At 40.3% G+C, this 19,455-nt stretch overlaps 1 protein-coding gene across 1 annotated transcript; it reads left to right on the forward strand.

Annotated features, from left to right (window-relative positions):
• Positions 1-1,079: 1,079 nt before the first annotated feature.
• LOC134293707 (digestive cysteine proteinase 2-like) lies at positions 1,080-18,844 on the forward strand. Its single transcript, XM_062962045.1, has 11 exons — positions 1,080-1,287; positions 2,145-2,225; positions 5,552-5,644; positions 7,671-7,843; positions 9,403-9,643; positions 10,839-11,040; positions 11,951-12,144; positions 13,993-14,084; positions 15,528-15,689; positions 16,498-16,687; positions 18,215-18,844. Exons 1-11 carry the CDS (start codon positions 1,248-1,250, stop codon positions 18,400-18,402), a joined length of 1,656 nt encoding a protein of 551 aa, XP_062818115.1. The 5' UTR covers positions 1,080-1,247; the 3' UTR covers positions 18,403-18,844.
• Positions 18,845-19,455: the final 611 nt, after the last annotated feature.

A 19,455-nucleotide genomic window follows, 5' to 3' on the forward strand; every position in this document is an offset into this window, starting at 1 on the left:
GAATGCTTCTGGAATATGGCCATACCTCATAACCTCTAAGGATGCCTGCCATAGATGTGGGCTTAACGTCAGGAGAGAATGCTTCTGGAACATGGCCATACCTCACAATCTCTGAGGATGCCTGCCATAGATGTGTGCGAAACGTCAGGAGAGAATGCTTCTGGAATATGGCCATACCTCATAACCTCTAAGGATGCCTGCCATAGATGTGGGCTTAACGTCAGGAGAGAATGCTTCTGGAACATGGCCATACCTCACAACCTCTGAGGATGCCTGCCATAGATGTGTGCGAAACGTCAGGAGAGAATGCTTCTGGAACATGGCCATACCTCACAACCTCTGAGGATGCCTGCCATAGATGTGGGCAAAACGTCAGGAGAGAATGCTTCTGGAACATGGCCATACAGCCCGGAAAACATACAACAACCCAATCCTACTCAGCCCTGAGTGGTAGCCTATGGCCCCTTCTACACTGCCATATCAAATTCAGATTACCTCTTTTGAACTGGATTATCTGGCAGTGTAGACTGATATAATCCAGTTCAAAGACTTCTTTCACCCATCCTGGACATCATTCCACAGATAGATACAGTAGAGTCTCGCTTATCCAACATAAACGGGCCGGCAGAAGCTTGGATAAGCGAATATCTTGGATAATAAAGAGGGTTTAAGGAAAGGCTTATTAAACATCAAGTTAGGTTATGATTTTACAAATTAAGCATCAAAACATCATGTTATACAACAATTTTGACAGAAAAAGTAGTTCAATGCACAGTAATGCTACATAGTAATTACTGTATTTACGAATTTAGCACCAAAATATCACGATGTATTGAAAACATTGACTACAAAAATGCGTTGGATAATCAGAATGTTGGATAAGCGAGTGTTGGATAAGTGAGACTCTACTGTGTTTGTGTTTGCTTTAATAAATCGTATTATTTGCCCCCCTAGCCTTGACTCCTGCTCTCTGGGGATAAAATAATTGGGTTTGGTCCATGGGCCACTTTGAGACTAAAGCCAATACCCGGCCTTGGAGCCTGTTCTCGTGATTCTTTGTTGGGACTTCTAACCAACCAATAGGACCTCTTCCAGACCCATGCTTATATCCTTATATTCGGCAGCACTTCCACACTTATCTTTTGGGAGGGTCTTGGTTTAGCCATTGGCACAACACAATAAAACGGCTCTTTCTTAAGCTGCCTCTCACGGGAGATTTCTCTGGCCCGGCCGTGCCTGTGTCTGGAATGGAGACGCTGATCTTCTTGACGTGGACAAGTTTTCTCGGTGAGTCTCTCTTGTCTTCCTAGATCATGGAATAGTCATAATGTGCAGGGTGGATGTTGGGTTTTTTTGCATTTTCTCAAGGCTAATGTGGTCTGGGGAACGCGGCAGGACTGATAACCAAGCAGAGCTACAAACAACAGAGCAAGAAAAGGTCTGAATTTGGAACAGAATGGGGAGAGATTCTCCCTGGTTAGGGCAGTATATACGGTACATTATGTGCTGTGAATCTTTTTTTCACTACAGGAATATAACCACCAGTAAAAGTCTTTGTTGATTTGGAAACAAATAGTGATTCCCTGCAACATAATTTCCCTCTGGGAATGATTGGCTATTGCCTTTGACAACACATTGTATATAAGTATATACAGTACTAGCTGTGCCCGGCCACGCATTGGTGATATTGGTTAAAAATTGTTGTGTAATTTTATTTGACATTATTTGCATTTTTTTATTAATTTTATTGTAAGTTATATTTTTATTTATTATATTTTATTATTTTCTTGTATTATTTTTAGTTATTTTCTGTTATTATATTTATTATTTATTGTATCCATTTTTAGTGTTTTTTATTATTTTTTATTGGGTTGCTAGGAGACCAAGTTGGAGGAGCTTAGCCTTCTAACTGGCAGCAATTGGATAAAAGCAATTATTCCTCTCTCTCTAATTAGGACTTTATTTTTCTTTTCTTTTTGTTGTATCAACCTAGAGGCGTGGATGATGGGTTGTGTTGTCAAATTTCGAGGTTGGGGGGCCTGTAGTTTTGTTGTTTTGTGGGTCGCCGTGATGCCAACACTCTTTTATATATATAGATATTAAAGATGCCTAACTGAATCCGGTTTGGTTGTCTTCCTCGGCAGGCATGTCAGCCGTGGGCTGTACCACGCTGCAAACCCCTCTACATATGCTTCCCAAGCTATGGGATGTCTATCACATTACAGGTAAGATGCTTTGCTTGGATGCTTCATGGTTCGTAGCAAATGGGTAGATCAGGCTTGGGATTTTTGGATCAACCATATGTTTTGGAAACCACTTACCATTTACTGTGCTGATTGGGACATGAAGTCCAAAAAGATGGAGGAGGCGGGAATAGTTGCATGGGTCTCGGTGAGGATTTTGGCCATATTCATGTTATATTATGCACCTGACAATTGCACTACTTGTAATTGAAAGGCGAAACATCCATCCATTCTACGTCTCAATCCATGGATTTCAGTTTAATTATCTCTGGCACTTTCCATTCCTTTGCATGCAAGTCAGTGATATCAAATTAGCCTTGTTTCCCTTTGGATGCATCTTCAGTGTTTATTTAATGCTTAAACCAGGCATGGGCAAACTTTGGACTCCAACTCTCACAATTCCTAACTTTGGATAGAAACAATAGAATTAATGTAGTTTGGCACCACTTTTCAATGCCATTGAAAAGTGGTGTCAAACTACATTACAGTAGAGTCTCACTTATCCAATGTTCTGGATTATCAAATGCATTTTTGTAGTCAATGTTTTCAATACATCATGATATTTTGGTGCTAAATTCGTAAATACAGTAATTACTACATAGCATTACTGCGTACTGAACTACTTTTTCTGCCAAATTTGTTGTATAACATGATGTTTTGGTGCTTAATTTGTAAAATCATAACCTAATTTGATGTTTAATGGGCTTTTCCTTAATCTCTCCTTATTATCCAACATATTCGCTTATCCAACGTTCTGCCGGCCCGTTTATGTTGGATAAGTGAGACTCTACTGTACTTCTATTGTTTCTATCCAAAGTTAGGAATTGTGGTGGTTGTTTGATTATTATTACTGATGTATTAACTTTTGTTTTATTACCTTATTGTGTTTTAACCTGTGTATATTGTGCTAATATATTTGTGTTGTTACTTTTGTAACAATGTGAGCCGCCCTGAGTCCCCGCGGGGAGATGGTGGTGGGGTATAAATAAATTATTATTATTATTATTATTATTATTATTATTGCTCATGCTATGGAATCATGGGACTTGGACTTTTGCAAGGTCTTTAGCTCTTTCGCTTCCAAAGAGTGCCGGTGCCTCCCCAAACTACAACTCCCACCAAACTACAACATACCAAACAACAACAATTCCAAAATCCAAATTCCAAAATCCAAAACCGTCCACATGAATGGCTCAGATAGTGACGCCTTTGCTTCTGATGGTTCAATGGACACCAACTTTGTTTCATGCACTAAACATAAACCAATGTTGTGCTTAAACCCGGGTCCCATTCCCAAGATATCTCATTATGTCAATGCAAGTATTCAAGTATTCTGAACTATAGAACACTTCTGGTCCTGAGCATTTTGGAAAAGAGATACTCAGTGAATTCACCAAATGCAAAAAAATTATACTACTGTATTTCAAACTGGTCTCCTGTATTTCTAATATTCAATATCCAAGAAGTGGTTTTCAGCTTCGCCTGCTTATTAACCTTTACCTTTACCTATATACATATAATATTGATAATAATATTATAATGGAATACAATATTATACTACTAATAATACAATATAATAATATTAATGATATATTATATATTAAATGTAATATTACTAATATTACCATATAATGATATAGTACAATATAGTAATTTAATGCTTATATTGTGCTATGCTAATAATATATTGTATGTTCATTTGATTTGTAAGCCACTCTGAGTCCCCTTCGGGGTGAGAAGAGCGGGATATAAATGTAATAAATAAATACTAAATAAATAAAATATTGCATTCAGGTTTTCTTAGCACTTTTATTCCCTGCCTACCTTACCTTATCCCATATTATCCCAGTTGCCTCTCTGACACTTGTTTATGCACTTTATTAAAGCTTTGGATATTGTATTTTATATGCCTGACCCCTTTTATCTCTAGTAGCTGATGCTGTGTTATTACTCATTTGTTCTGATTTTATGTGTTTTATTGTATTTTTAAAATGTTTACATTGTTTATTTGATTTGATTTATGTTATTACTGGTTTTGTTTTGAGATTCATTGTAATTGCTTTTATTCTGCATCGCCCCATGTTAGCTGCCCCGAGTCCCTTCGGGGAGATGGTGGCGGGATAGAAAAATAAAGTATTATTATTATTATTTTATTATGACACAGCAAACAAGATAGACATGCTGGATTTTGTATCACAAAATCACAAGTTGAACACTTCACAAGTGTCTAGGACTGTGTGATGTATTATTATTATTATTATTATTATTATTATTATTATTATTATTTTATTATGACACAGCAAACAAGATAGACATGCTGGATTTTGTATCACAAAATCACAAGTTGAACACTTCACAAGTGTCTAGGACTGTGTGATGTATTATTATTATTATTATTAATAATAATTATTATTATTATTTTATTGTATGACACAGCAAACAAGATAGATATGCTGGATTTCGTATCACAAAATCACAAGTCGAACTCTTCCCAAGTGTCTAGGACTGTGTGATGTATTTTCAGATGATGTGCACAGATCCCAGCAGGGTGGCCTTTTGCAGTTGGCAGATTGTGATTTTGTCAATGTCTATGGTTTCCAAATGCTGGCTGAGATCTCTTGGCACGGCACCCAGTGTGCCGTTCACCACTGGGACCACCTGCACTGGTTTCTGCCAGAGTCTTTATTATTATTATTTGTTTATTATTATTTGATTATTATTATTATTATTATTATTATTTGATTATGACAAGATAGATCTGCTGGATTTCGTATCACAAAATCACAAATCGAGCACTTCCCAAGCGTTTAGGACTGTGTGATGTATTTTCGGATGATGCGTGCAGATCCCAGTAGGGTGGCCTTTTGCAGTTGGCAGATTGTGATTTTGTCAATGTCTATTGTTTCCAAATGCCGGCTGAGATCTCTTGGCACGGCACCCAGTGTGCCGTTCACCACTGGGACCACCTGCACTGGTTTCTGCCAGAGTCTTTATTATTATTATTTGATTATTATTATTATTATTATTATTATTATTATTATTATTATTATTATTATTTTATTGTATGACACAGCAAACAAGATAGACATGCTGGATTTCGTATCACAAAATCACAAGTCGAGCACTTCCCAAGCGTTTAGGACTGTGTGATGTATTTTCGGATGATGCGCGCAGATCCCAGTAGGGTGGCCTTTTGCAGTTGACAGATCGTAATTTTGTTGTTGTTGTTATTATTATTATTATTATTATTATTATTATTATTATTATTATTATTATTATTTGTTCCTTCGCCAAATGGCTTCTCTCAGGGATCCTCAAACTGCCTTATGCTGAAATAGTGGAGCCTTTTGAAGCCTGGTTCAATGAATCTGCAGGAAGAAGTCGGATCCAGTATTACCAAGGTAAGCAAAGCACTTGAGGATACGGTAGTGATAACCCAGTAAAAACATCCCATAGATATAAACATATTTTTGGAAAGACTGGAAGCTTCTTTATATTAGGTAAGGACTATTTGTCTGTATAGCTGCATATTGTCTACTAAGGCTTATAGCAACGTTCTCGAGAAGGGATCTTTCCCATGAACGGCTACGTTGTTATTGTCTTTCGTGGGCATTTCGATTTAGCCTTTTCTCCATCTGAATGCCTTAGGCCAATGATGGGCAACCTTTTGCGCTTGGTGTGTCAAAATTCACCAAAAAACCTAGCATGACTTGGTGTGTCACTTTGAGAAAAAAACCTCCATAATTTCTCAATATGTATAGTTTAAATAATAAAAATATATAATTGTAATATTATGTATTCAATAAATCAAAAACTATTTACTACCATTATTTCCATGTACAACAATCTATGGTACCTCTTGCAGTTTCCACGCTGATTTCTCTCTATTGTAGTTTCCATGTAGTCATGAATAATAAATAATATAATAATAATATAATAGTAATAATATGATAATATACTACAATAATAATAGAATGATATATATATATAGTAGAGTCTCACTTATCCAAGCTAAATGGGCCGGCAGAAGCTTGGATAAGTGAATATCTTGGATAATAAGGAGAGCTGGGCCAAAGTGATCATGAAGAATTTTATCATAGTATGTTTATTGACTTGTTTTATTGTTGATTGATTTGTTTTATTGTTGAGTTTTTTACATTGTCTGTTTTGCCTGGGCTTGGCCCCATGTAAGCCGCCCTGAGTCCCTTCGGGGAGATGGGGCGGGGTATAAAAATATAATAATAATAATTATTATTATTATTATTATTATTTATTAACCACCCTTGCTTACTTTCTCCATATACCTCACAACCTCTGAGGATGCCTGCCATAGATGTGGGCAAAACATCAGGAGAGAATGCTACTACTGGAACATGGCCAGACAGCCCGGAAAATGCACAACCACCCAATGATTCCGGCCATGAAAGCCTTCGACAATACATTTGTATCATAATTTTCCAACACTCCGGACATCTGATAAATACAGTAGAGTCTTGCTTATCCAACATAAACAGGCCGGCAGAACGTTGGATAAGCGAATGTCTTGGATAATAAGGAGGGATTAAGGAAAAGCCTATTAAACATCAAATTAGGTTATGATTTTACAAATTAAGCACCAAAGCATCATGTTATACAACAAATCTGGCAGAAAAAGTAGTTCAATATGCAGTAATGCTATGTAGGAATTATTGTATTTATGAATTTAGCACCAAAATATAATGATATATTGAAAACATTGACTACAAAAATGCGTTGGATAATCCAGAATGTTGGATAAGCGAGTGTTGGATAAGTGAGACTCTACTGTATATACATTATTATTATATCCTATTATTATATTATCCTATTAATATATTTTATATCATTATATTATATTATATTTTTATATTCTATTATTATTATTATTATTATATCATTCATTCTATTATTATTATATCATTCATTCTATTATTATTCTATTATGGTAGTATATTATCATATTATTACTATTGTATTATTATATTATTATGTCATATAACAAATCATGTCATACAACAAATCTGGCAGAAAAAGTAGTTCAATACGCAGTAATGTTATGTAGTAATTACTGTATTTACAAATTTAGTACCAAAATATCATGATATATTGAAAACATTGACTCCAAAAATGCGTTGGATAATCCAGAACGTTGGATAAGCCAGTGTTGGATAAGTGAGACTCTACTGTATAATAATACAGTAATAATAATGATGATAATAATAATAATAATAATAATAAGCGACTTTATAAGCCCGAAAGACAAACAACCCCATAAGCGACTTTATTTGTATTCCACCTAATGTCCCCAAGTGGATTGTTCATAAAAGCTCGTGCCAAATAAACCCCTTCTGCCTAAAATGCAATATTTTTGAAATATTTGGAGGCGTAATATTTTTCTTCTTGCTCCAGGCCAAGTGGTGACGTTCCAGTTTGCTTCTGAAAAGCCTTTTGGGGCCAGCTTCAAGGTGACCCCCGAGACCACCGAGAACAAGGCCAACTTCAAAGAATGTTTTCGGGTCAACGGGACGTCCGAAAAACCCATCGGGCCCCAAAGTGTCTTTCCCAACTTGACGGACTTCAAGGCGAGTCCTTCATCTACTATCTCAATTCAGACGTACTTACACCAAAGATACTTGTGTCTTGTGCTGTAGATTGACATACAAGTTGCACTTGAGCAAGGCGCACAAGATCTAGCAAATTCTGAGTCGCTGTGAGTTTTGCGGGCTGTCTGGCCATGCTCCGGAAGCATTCTCTCCTGACACTTCGCCCACATCTATGGCAGGCATCCTCAGAGGTTGTGAGGCAGAATGTCAGGAGAGAATGCCCAGAAAACGCACAGCAACCCATCAATGTTCATCCTCACCCACTTTTTTCAAGAACTATTGTATTTTTTAATGTGTTTTGCTGCTGCCAAATATTTAATTTCTGGGTTATATGGCTGTGTGGAAGGGCCCAACGCTGCCATATAATAGATAGTTGTAGGATTGCATTACGAATATTGCAGTCCTACAACTATTGTTTGATAGTGGGTGTTTGTCCATGATCCTAGGAAGCATTGCTGCATATGAACTGGATGATGATGATGATGATGATAATAATAATAATAATATAATAATAATAATAATTGTTGTATACGAACTGTATGATGATGATGATAATGATAATGATAATAATAATAATAATAATAATTGTTGCATACAAACTGTATGATGATGATGATGATGATAATGATAATAATAATAATAATAATAATAATAATAATAATAATAATAATTGTTGCATACGAACTGTATGATGATGATGATAATAATAATAATAATTGTTGCATAAGAACGGTATGATGATGATGATGATGATGATGATGATGATGATAATAATTGTTGCATACAAACTGTATGATGATGATGACGATGATAATTGTTGCATATGAACTGTATGATGGTGATGATGATGATGATGATGATGATGATAATAATAATTGTTGCATACAAACTGTATGATGATGATGATGATGATAATAATAATTGTTGCATACAAAATGTATGATGATGATGATGATGATGATAATAATAATAATAATAATAATAATTGTTGCATACAAACTGTATGATGATGATGATGATGATGATGATAATAATAATAATAATAATAATTGCATAGAAACTGGATGATGATGATGATGATGATAATAATAATTGTTGCATACGAACTGTATGATGATGATGATGATAATAATAATAATAATAACTGTTGCATACAAACTGTATGATGATGATGATGATGATGATAATAATAATAATTGTTGCATAGAAACTGTATGATGATGATGATGATGCTAATAATTGTTGCATACAAACTGTATGATGATGATGATGATGATGATGATGATAATAATAATAATAATAATAATAATAATAATTGCATAGAAACTGGATGATGATGATGATGATGATGATAATTGTTGCATACAAACTGTATGATGATGATGATGATGATGATGATAATGATAATAATATTTGCATAGAAACTGGATGATGATGATGATGATGATGATGATGATGATGATGATGATGATAATTGTTGCATATGAACTGTATTTATCATTTTCCTTTCTCCACCTCCCGCTCACTGCGAATCCCAGGTTGTGGGGCAGGAGGACTACCAGGGCCAGCGCTGCACCGTCCTGGAGAGCGTGTCCTACTGGGGCAAGAAGAAGAACACCTACAAGTTGTGGGTCTCCAATGGCTCCCCCGACCCCGTGCCCGTCCACTATGAGATGTGGGGCTACAACACCCTCCTGGGCTCCCACTACGACAAGTACGAGATAGACTACACCCGCATCTCCCGCTCCTTCCCGCCCGGAGTCTTCAATCTCCCACACGGTACGTCTCCAAGGGCTTCTCACGGATGGTCCCATCCTGGTCACCAATTGCACGGAATCATAGAATCATAGAATCGTAGAGTTGGAAGAGACCTCATGGGCCATCCAGTCCAACCCCATTCTGCCAAGAAGCAGGAAAGTAACGTTCAAAGCCACCCTGACAGATGGCCATCCAGCCTCTGTGGCAGAGAGTTCCACTGGTGAACAGCCCTTCTCACAGTGAGGAAGTTCTTCCTGATGTTCAGGTGGAATCTCCTTTCCTGTAGTTTGAAGCCATTGTTCCATGGCATCCTAGTCAGCAGAAAACAAGTTTTCTCCCTCCTCCCTATGACTTCCCTTCACGTATTTGTCCATGGCTCTCATGTCTCCTCTCAGCCTTCTCTTCTGCAGGCTAAACATGCCCAGTTCTTTAAGCCGCTCCTCATAGGGCTTGTTCTCCAGACCTTTGATCATTTAAGTCCAAATTTAAACGTCCAAGTGAGTGAATCCTTTTATGAAATCCAATGTTTTGAACAAGTCCAAGGTTAGTTACTTGGACGTTTAAATTTGGAAACTCACTTGGACGTTTAAATTTGGACTCACAATTAGAGATTTATACAGTCCTCCGTGTGGAACATGAACTCTGGTGGGCATTGGACTCACAAACGCTGAATATAGAGTTTTACTTTCTATGAATGTATGTGTGTTGGTAACACATGGATTATATTTTGGTTTAACTACTGTTGCATAGTGTATATCATTGGATTACACTTCTAGCTGTAGTGGCCTCTTGCCTGTGCTTTTCAGGGAATCCTTTCTGTGTATTGTATTATTATTCTCACGGATGGTCCCATCCTGGTGCCCAATTGCACAGAATCACTGGACATTGTGGACCTTAGAGCCCTTGGAGCAGGCCTGGGCCAACTTGGGCCCTCCAGGTGTTTTGGACTACAACTCCCACAATTCCTAACAGCCGGTAGGCTGTTAGGAATTGTGGGAGTTGTAGTCCAAAACACCTGGAGGGCCCAAGTTGGCCCATGCTTGTATTATGAAAGGCTTTCTTGGCCAGGATCGTGAAGTTTGCAAAGTCAATCAGTGAGGGTCTTTGCGTAGAGGTAGCCTGACTGTTGTTGCCTGGAGGCGCCCTCATGAAAAGGCATGATAACCTGCAGCTGGCCTACCCTTGGCAATGACCATTTCCGCTCCTGGTACCGCAGGTGTGCAGTGTTCGCATTGGCCGGAGGGAGGTCCAGAGCACGGAGTCCTGGCCAACCCCATGCAGGAATTCGTCGGGACCACCGGTGACACCGGAAGAGTCCACGATCGCTTGTTCCATCATTACAAGGAGAAGTTCCAAAAGACCTATCAGACCGAGGAGGAGGAGGCCCACCGGAAGCGCAACTTCATCCACAACGTAAGGTATGGCAGAGAGCACAGCGGCCAATCGCACCTGCAACGTCCTATGTTCTGTTTTGTAGGCTGTTAGTGATGAAGGTGTATTGGGAAAATATAATACTTGTATTGGAAACTATATATTGAATGTTATCGTATTAAAAGGTAGGAATAGGAAAAATATAATCACAAGCAGAATTGTGTGCCTATAGCCAAAAATACACTCTGCTCAGCAAAATAACTGTCTCCCCATAGCAAAGACCAAAGTTCACCCTAAGTGCCAGAGACATATGTTAAGTGTCAACAAGAGTAGATAAGCTAATGGACAAGAGACAAATTAAGGCTTTTTGGGATGTCAAGATAAGACCTGGCGCCGGGGGGAATACTAATTACTCTCTCTGACAAGCTAAGGTAGGGAGTAAATTCCTTAATTAATGGAGGACGAGGTGAGGCCTAATGGATGAGATGAGAATTCCAGAGATAAGGCTAATGGAGGGTCAGAGGTCTTGAAGTAGTCTATATTTTAGGAAAATGCAAAGATAGCTTTTAGTAAGTGCAAAGTAAGACTTTTTTGACACTAATTGGTGATGGATAATACCTATGTGACGTAGATAGAGGCAGGCCAAAATAGTATATAAGGATCTGTGTTCCTTTGTCTAGGTACCTTCGCTTTCCTGATTACAGGGGAAGGTCTTTTCTATATTGCTATATTCTCAATGGCCATTGAGAATAAACGTCATTTTTTCTATAGCCACCGGAACTCTCTTTGTCTCATTTCCTCAAACCTTTGTCTGCCATTTCATTAGGAACTGTAGAAGCCCAAAACTCCTGGTTTGCCCACGCCTGGCCTAGAATCTATTTGTATATGTATATATTGCAGAATGTCTTTCTAACCCTTCGTTTTTGGGTCTTCCCATCTCGTCTTTCCCACCTCTAGATACGTCCACTCCAAGAACCGGGCCAACCTCTCCTACAAGCTGGCGGTCAACCATTTGGCCGACCAAACCACGGAAGAGATAGCCGCGAGGAGGGGGAGGCTGAAGAACGGGCCACCCAAGAACGGGCTGCCCTTCCCGGCACGTCAATATGAGGAGCTCACGTTGCCAGACAGCCTGGACTGGAGGCTCTATGGTGATTGCTGTATTTCATAAACATTTGGTTTGTATAATAGGGACCTTGATGTACTGTATATACTCGAGTATAAGCCTAGTTTTTCAGCCCTCTTTTTAAGACTGAAAAAGCTCCCCTCGGGTTATACTCGGGTGAGGGTCCTGGATGGCTTATATTTGGGTCAGCTTATACTCAAGAATATATGGTACATTTATTATTTTTCTCTTTTATTATTGGTATTATTACATTTATTATTGCACTCTATTATTGTTGCAACTACAGTAAAGTCTCACTTATCCAATGTAAACGGGCCGGCAGAATGTTGGATAAGCGAATATGTCCGATGTAAGTTAATAATTATTACCTGTTTTATTGTAAGCCGCCCTGAGTTGGGTGAGAAGGGCAGGATATAAATATTGTAATAAATATGTTGGATAATAAGGAGATATTTAAAAAAGCCTATTAAACATCAAATTAGGTTATGATTTTACAAATTAAGCACCAAAACATCATGTTATACAACAAATTTGACAGAAAAGGTAGTTCAATACAAAGTAATGCTATGTAGTAATTACTGTATTTACGAATTTAACACCAAAATATCACGATGTATTGAAAACATTGATTACAAAAATTCGTTGGATAATCCAGAACGTTGGATAAGCGAGTGTTGGATAAGTGAAACTCTACTGTATTACATTTATTTTACTCTATTATTATTATTATTATTATTATTATTATTATTATTATTAATACATTTATTATTTCACTCTGATCTTATTATTATTATTACATTTATTGTTCTACTCTATTTATTATTACATGTATTATTTTCCTGTATTTATTATTATTATTATTACATGTATTATTTTACTCTATTATTATTAAAAGGATACATAAGCACATTTACATTGAAGATGAGAAAAATGATTGGATCAGAGTTGGACAGTCTTATCTTAAATTAGAGCTTGATGTAAATATTCAAAAACGTTTAACCTACTGATGCCTCAATTAAGGTAATTTTATTGGTATCTAATTTTATTTCTGAAATTTACCACCCTCGGCTTATACTTGAATCAATGATTTCCCAGTTTTTTTGTGGTAAAATTAGGTGCCTCGGCTTATATTCAGGTCGGCTTATACTCGAGTATATACGGTAATTTTATTGGTATCTCGGCTTATACTGGAGTCAATGTTTTCCCAGTTTTTTTGTGGTAAAATTAGATGCCTCGGCTTATATTCGGGTCGGCTTATATTCGAGGATATACAGGTACAGTAGAGTCTCACTTATCCAACATAAACGGGCCGGCAGAATATTGGATAAGCGAATATGTTGGATAATAAGGAGGCATTAAGGAAAAGCCTATTAAACATCAAATTAGGTTATGATTTTACAAATGAAACACCAAAACATCATGTTAGACAACAAATTTGGCAGAAAAAGTAGTTCAATACGCAGTAATGCTATGTAGTAATTACTGTATTTACGAATTTAGCACCAAAATATCACGATTTATTGAAAACATTGACTACAAAAATGCGTTGGATAATCCAGAATGTTGGATAAGCGAGTGTTGGATAAGTGAGACTCTACTGTATGTCCTTTCCTCCAATGAACTCAAGGCAGGGCACAGGTCTTCATTTAGCTAAAACGAAAACAACACTCTCGTTGTGGTTTTTAAGAGAAGCCTGTTTAGGTTTCAGCCCAGAAAATCCCAGTCCACAGCACCTCTCACATTGGCTGTTGCATGCTACACCTGTACATGTGGGTCAGGGATTTTTGTCTGTCTCTCTGTCTGTCTGTTTGGAGAGTCCTGTTCCCAGCAGGATATCCATCCCTACGCCTTGTCCCCATTGCCCCCCATGAAGGTGCCGTGACCCCCGTCAAGGACCAGGCCGTGTGTGGGTCCTGCTGGAGCTTCGCCACGACCGGGACCCTGGAAGGAGCGCTTTTTCTCAAGGTGAGAACCGACACGTCTCAAAGGGAAGCTCTGCAACAACGACACAAGACTGCCTGCCATTGACATGGTCATAAAGGGATTTGCAAAAACAAGAAGGCCAGGTAATGCTGGTTGATGGTTGGGAAGTGATTTACAGTTACCACATTGCAACCTCCCCAAACTGCTACAAGCTGAATACAAAAATACAGCTGAATCCGTTCACAACACAAACACACTTCAACGCATCTATCAACAGAGTTCAACTGACCTGATCGACACACTGTTTGATAAACTCACGGATTCAGGTTTTCATCCAAAATTTCTTTCATCTTCCCAGTTGCAATATATACAAATATGCAATCAGGATTCGCAAATGCACTTTCCTTGTACAGTAGATTCTCACTTATCCAACATTCTGGATTATCCAATGCAGTTTGTCTCCCGCCCCAATCCACAGCTGTTTATCTAGGCAGCAAGGATTGAACTTTTTATGGATTTAATTTCCAACAAAGTTTTTACTGTAAGTTCATTTTATGCCGTTCTATCTTTATTTGTAGTCAATCTGATAGTAGCCAATTTTTTTATAAAATGTTTTCAATACAGTAGAGTCTCGCTTATCCAACGTAAACGGGCCGACAGAACGTTGGATAAGCGAATATGTTGGATAATAAGGAGAGATTAAGGAAAAGCCTATTAAACATCAAATTAGGTTATGAGTTTACAAATTAAGCAGCAAAACATCATGTTATACAACAAATTTGACAGAAAAGGTAGTTGAATACACAGTAATGCTATGTAGTAATTACTGTATTTACGAAATTAGCACCAAAATGTCACGATGTATTGAAAACATTGACTACAAAAATGCGTTGGATAATCCAGAACGTTGGATAAGCGAGTGTTGGATAAGTGAGACTCTACTGTAATTACTACATAACATTACCAGGTATTGAACTGCTTTTTTCTGTTGATTTGTTTTAAAACATGATGTTTTGGTGCTTAATTTGTAAAATCATAATGTATTTTGGCATTTAATAGACTTTTCCTTAATGCCTCCTTATTATCCAACATATTCGCTTATCCAACGTTCTGCCAGCGCCGTTTATGTTGGATAAATGAGACTCTACTGTACTTGCAAACAGCCAGAGTATTTATTTATTTATTTATTTATTTATTACAATATTTATATCCCACCCTTCTCACCCAATAGGGGACTCAGGGCAGCTTAAATTAAAACACATATATACAATTGTACAATATATTGTGAATCAATTAAAAAGTTATTTAATTACATCAGACAGTCACATACCGAACATAGGCCAATACTCACCTGAGTCACACAGGAGAGAGAAAGATGGATTCTTCCGTCCTCCTTATGTCGCCACCTGCTGGTCATTAGTGAGCACTCTACAGCAGCACGATTAATACGAGCGGACTCACCCGTCTTTCCTTCACTCCCTACAGACTGGAGTGCTCACTCCACTCTCTCAGCAAGCCTTGATCGACTGCTCCTGGGGCTTCGGGAACCACGCGTGCGATGGGGGTGAGGAGTGGCTTGCCTACGAATGGATTATGAAGCACGGCGGACTTCCCAGCACTGAGTCTTATGGGCCGTACCTTGGGCAGGTGAGCCTGGAGACTCCAATGTCCCAGCCTGGTATAGGAGAGCTAATCTAAAAATGTGTCTTGCAAACGAACTAATGCTGACAAACATGTCAGAGTACTGCAGCGCAGCAGTAGTAGTATGAAAAGCAATGAAGCGCAGAATGAAGCGACACTTCGAGACGTCAGTAAAAGCAGTATACAAAGCTTTACTGAATGGAGCAGTAAACAGCACAAACAGACTCTTGCAGACGACAAACAAACACAGGACTGATCTGTTCTCCAACAGATCTCAAACTCGACTCGAACTCAAGACAGACTGAACTGATGTAATAGATATGCGCATACTCTTGTGCCTGGATACTCCCTAGTTCCAGCCACACACCAAGGTCATCATAGCTCATTAGTGATTAACTCTTTACACACTATTACACACTCTGGATGATGCAATCTGACTGCAATACAAGCATGGCACAAACTACATTTAAATACTCTCATTACACAAATCTCACATTGACAAAACATATATCCCAAACTGCCAAATGCCATTGACAAAACATATATCCCAAATTGCCATTTACCATTTATGTGTTTTAAATGCAATTTTTTTAATCCCGTATTTTTGTTTTAATTGATATATTGTATTGCTGTTTTATCTTTTTATAGTGTGATTTGTATTTGTTGCCTATGTTTTGTTTTATGTTGTTTGGGCCCCTGCCCTATGTAAGCCGCCCCGAGTCCCCACGGGGAGATGGTGGCGGGGTATAAATAAAGTTTTATTATTATTATTATTATTAAATGGCTTTCTTGTGTGTGTTTTCCCGTCTCCCAGAATGGCTATTGTCACTACAACCAAACCGAGCTGTTGGCGAGAGTCTCTGGTTTCGTCATGGTGCCTTCCGGAAACGCCACGGCTCTGCGGGCCGCTCTCTACAAACATGGCCCGGTGGCCGTGAACATCGACGCCTCCCACAAGTCCTTTGCGTTCTACTCCAGCGGCATCTACTACGAACCAAGTTGCGGTACGTTCAGATCTATTTATTTATTTACATCGGTGATTCCCAAAGTGGGCGCTACCGCCCCCTGGTGGGCGCTGCAGTGATCCAGGGGGGCGGTGATGGCACCTATTAGGACACTGGGGCGGGGCCAGGGGAGGGGCGGGGCCTCCTTCCAAGAGCCCGAGACAGGGCTGAGCCTCTATATCTCTCCTGAGAGGCCTTTTAGGGCTAAAGGGCGGGGCTAGGGAAGGGGGCGGGGCCTCCTTCCAAGAGCCCGAGACAGGGCTGAGCCTCTATACCTCTCCTGAGAGGCCTTTTAGGGCTAAAGGGCGGGGCTAGGGAAGGGGGCGGGGCCTCCTTCCAAGAGCCCGAGACAGGGCTGAGCCTCTATATCTCTCCTGAGAGGCCTTTTAGGGCTAAAGGGCGGGGCTAGGGAAGGGGGCGGGGCCTCCTTCCAAGAGCCCGAGACAGGGCTGAGCCTCTATACCTCTCCTGAGAGGCCTTTTAGGGCTAAAGGGCGGGGCTAGGGAAGGGGGCGGGGCCTCCTTCCAAGAGCCCGAGACAGGGCTGAGCCTCTATATCTCTCCTGAGAGGCCTTTTAGGGCTAAAGGGCGGGGCTAGGGAAGGGGGCGGGGCCTCCTTCCAAGAGCCCGAGACAGGGCTGAGCCTCTATATCTCTCCTGAGAGGCCTTTTAGGGCTAAAGGGCGGGGCTAGGGAAGGGGGCGGGGCCTCCTTCCAAGAGCCCGAGACAGGGCTGAGCCTCTATATCTCTCCTGAGAGGCCTTTTAGGGCTAAGGGGTGGGGCTAGGGAAGGGGGCGGGGCCTCCTTCCAAGAGCCCGAGACAGGGCTGAGCCTCTATATCTCTCCTGAGAGGCCTTTTAGGGCTAAGGGGCGGGGCTAGGGAAGGGGGCGGGGCCTCCTTCCAAGAGCCCGAGACAGGGCTGAGCCTCTATATCTCTCCTGAGAGGCCTTTTAGGGCTAAGGGGCGGGGCTAGGGAAGGGGGCGGGGCCTCCTTCCCAGAGCCCGAGACAGGGCTGAGCCTCTATATCTCTCCTGAGAGGCCTTTTAGGGCTAAGGGGCGGGGCTAGGGAAGGGGGCGGGGCCTCCTTCCAAGAGCCCGAGACAGGGCTGAGCCTCTATATCTCTCCTGAGAGGCCTTTTAGGGCTAAGGGGTGGGGCTAGGGAAGGGGGCGGGGCCTCCTTCCAAGAGCCCGAGACAGGGCTGAGCCTCTATATCTCTCCTGAGAGGCCTTTTAGGGCTAAGGGGCGGGGCTAGGGAAGGGGGCGGGGCCTCCTTCCAAGAGCCCGAGACAGGGCTGAGCCTCTATATCTCTCCTGAGAGGCCTTTTAGGGCTAAAGGGCGGGGCTAGGGAAGGGGGCGGGGCCTCCTTCCAAGAGCCCGAGACAGGGCTGAGCCTCTATATCTCTACTGAGAGGCCTTTTAGGGCTAAAGGGCGGGGCTAGGGGCGGGGCCTCCTTCCAAGAGCCCGAGACAGGGCTGAGCCTCTATATCCCTCCTGAGAAGCCTTTCCTATATTTTTCTTGTAGGGAACAGGAGCACGGAATTGGACCACGCGGTGCTGGCCGTTGGGTACGGGACCCTCCTGGGAGAGGACTACTGGCTCATCAAGAACTCGTGGTCGACTTACTGGGGCAACGACGGCTATGTTCTCTTGTCCACGGAGGAGAACAACTGTGGGGTCACAACCACTGCCTCTTTCCCAGTGCTGGTGTGATGCCAAAGGCAGGCGGATATGTCAAACTGAAGGGACCATAAGCCAGAAAATAGTAGACTTTTGCATATGTGGCTTTGCCTCTGCATATATCATATTAGCCTTTCATATAGACAATGTAAGATTTTTGTATGAATCAAAGTAGTATGTGTAAACACAGGGCCTGTGCCCCTCCCTTCTTGTGGGCTGGTGCTTTTCTCCAGAAAGTTCTAAGGAGAGAATTTAGCATGGAGTAAATAAGTGAGGTCACAGATGCAACTTGTGCCAAAAATAGGTGTGGAAGGTGAGGAAGACCCTCAGCAATTGGTCAATTTTAGATAAGCCAAGGTATATATTCTTTGTTAACTGCGACATGCAGTTAACAAAGGAAGGAAGGAAGGAAGGATAATAAACCACATGCATTTCATATTTCTGTGCTCAGAATAAATTATAAGCTACATACAAACAGATGTGCTGGAGTCGTTTGTGTTTCCGACGCCTTCCGAGTAACACTGTGAACTCTTTCTGTTTAATACTGAAGTGTGCAAAGGCCAACGACAACCGCATTAAATGGCAGTGCTACACTCATTGTGCAATTGAACCGCACTAGAGTGCAGTGTAGACTCATGTAGTGCCATTGAACCACATTAGATGGCAGTGTAGACTCATGTATTGCCATTGAACCACATTAGATGGAAATGTAGACTCATGTAGTGCCATTGAACCATATTAGATGGCAGTGTAGACTCATATAGTACAATTGAACCACATTAGATGGCAGTGTAGACTCATGTAGTGCCATTGAACCATATTAGATGGCAGTGTAGACTCATATAGTACAATTGAACCACATTAGATGGCAGTGTAGACTCATATAGTACAATTGAACCACATTAGATGGCAGTGTAGACTCATATAGTACAATTGAACCACATTAGATGGCAGTGTAGACTAATGTATTGCCATTGAACCCCATTAGATGGAAATGTAGACTCATGTAGTGCCATTGAACCACATTAGATGGCAGTGTAGACTCATATAGTACAATTGAACCACATTAGATGGCAGTGTAGACTC

Source organism: Anolis carolinensis, unplaced genomic scaffold (assembly GCF_035594765.1).
Source record: "Anolis carolinensis isolate JA03-04 unplaced genomic scaffold, rAnoCar3.1.pri scaffold_10, whole genome shotgun sequence".
NCBI lineage: Eukaryota > Metazoa > Chordata > Lepidosauria > Squamata > Dactyloidae > Anolis > Anolis carolinensis.

Coding starts and splice junctions, on each gene's coding strand:
- LOC134293707 (XM_062962045.1), top strand. CDS start 1,248: ATGGAGACGCTGATCTTCTTGACGTGGACAAGTTTTCTCG. Junction 1,288..2,144: donor GACGTGGACAAGTTTTCTCG/GTGAGTCTCTCT, acceptor CTTCCTCGGCAG/GCATGTCAGCCGTGGGCTGT. Junction 9,644..10,838: donor AGTCTTCAATCTCCCACACG/GTACGTCTCCAA, acceptor CTGGTACCGCAG/GTGTGCAGTGTTCGCATTGG.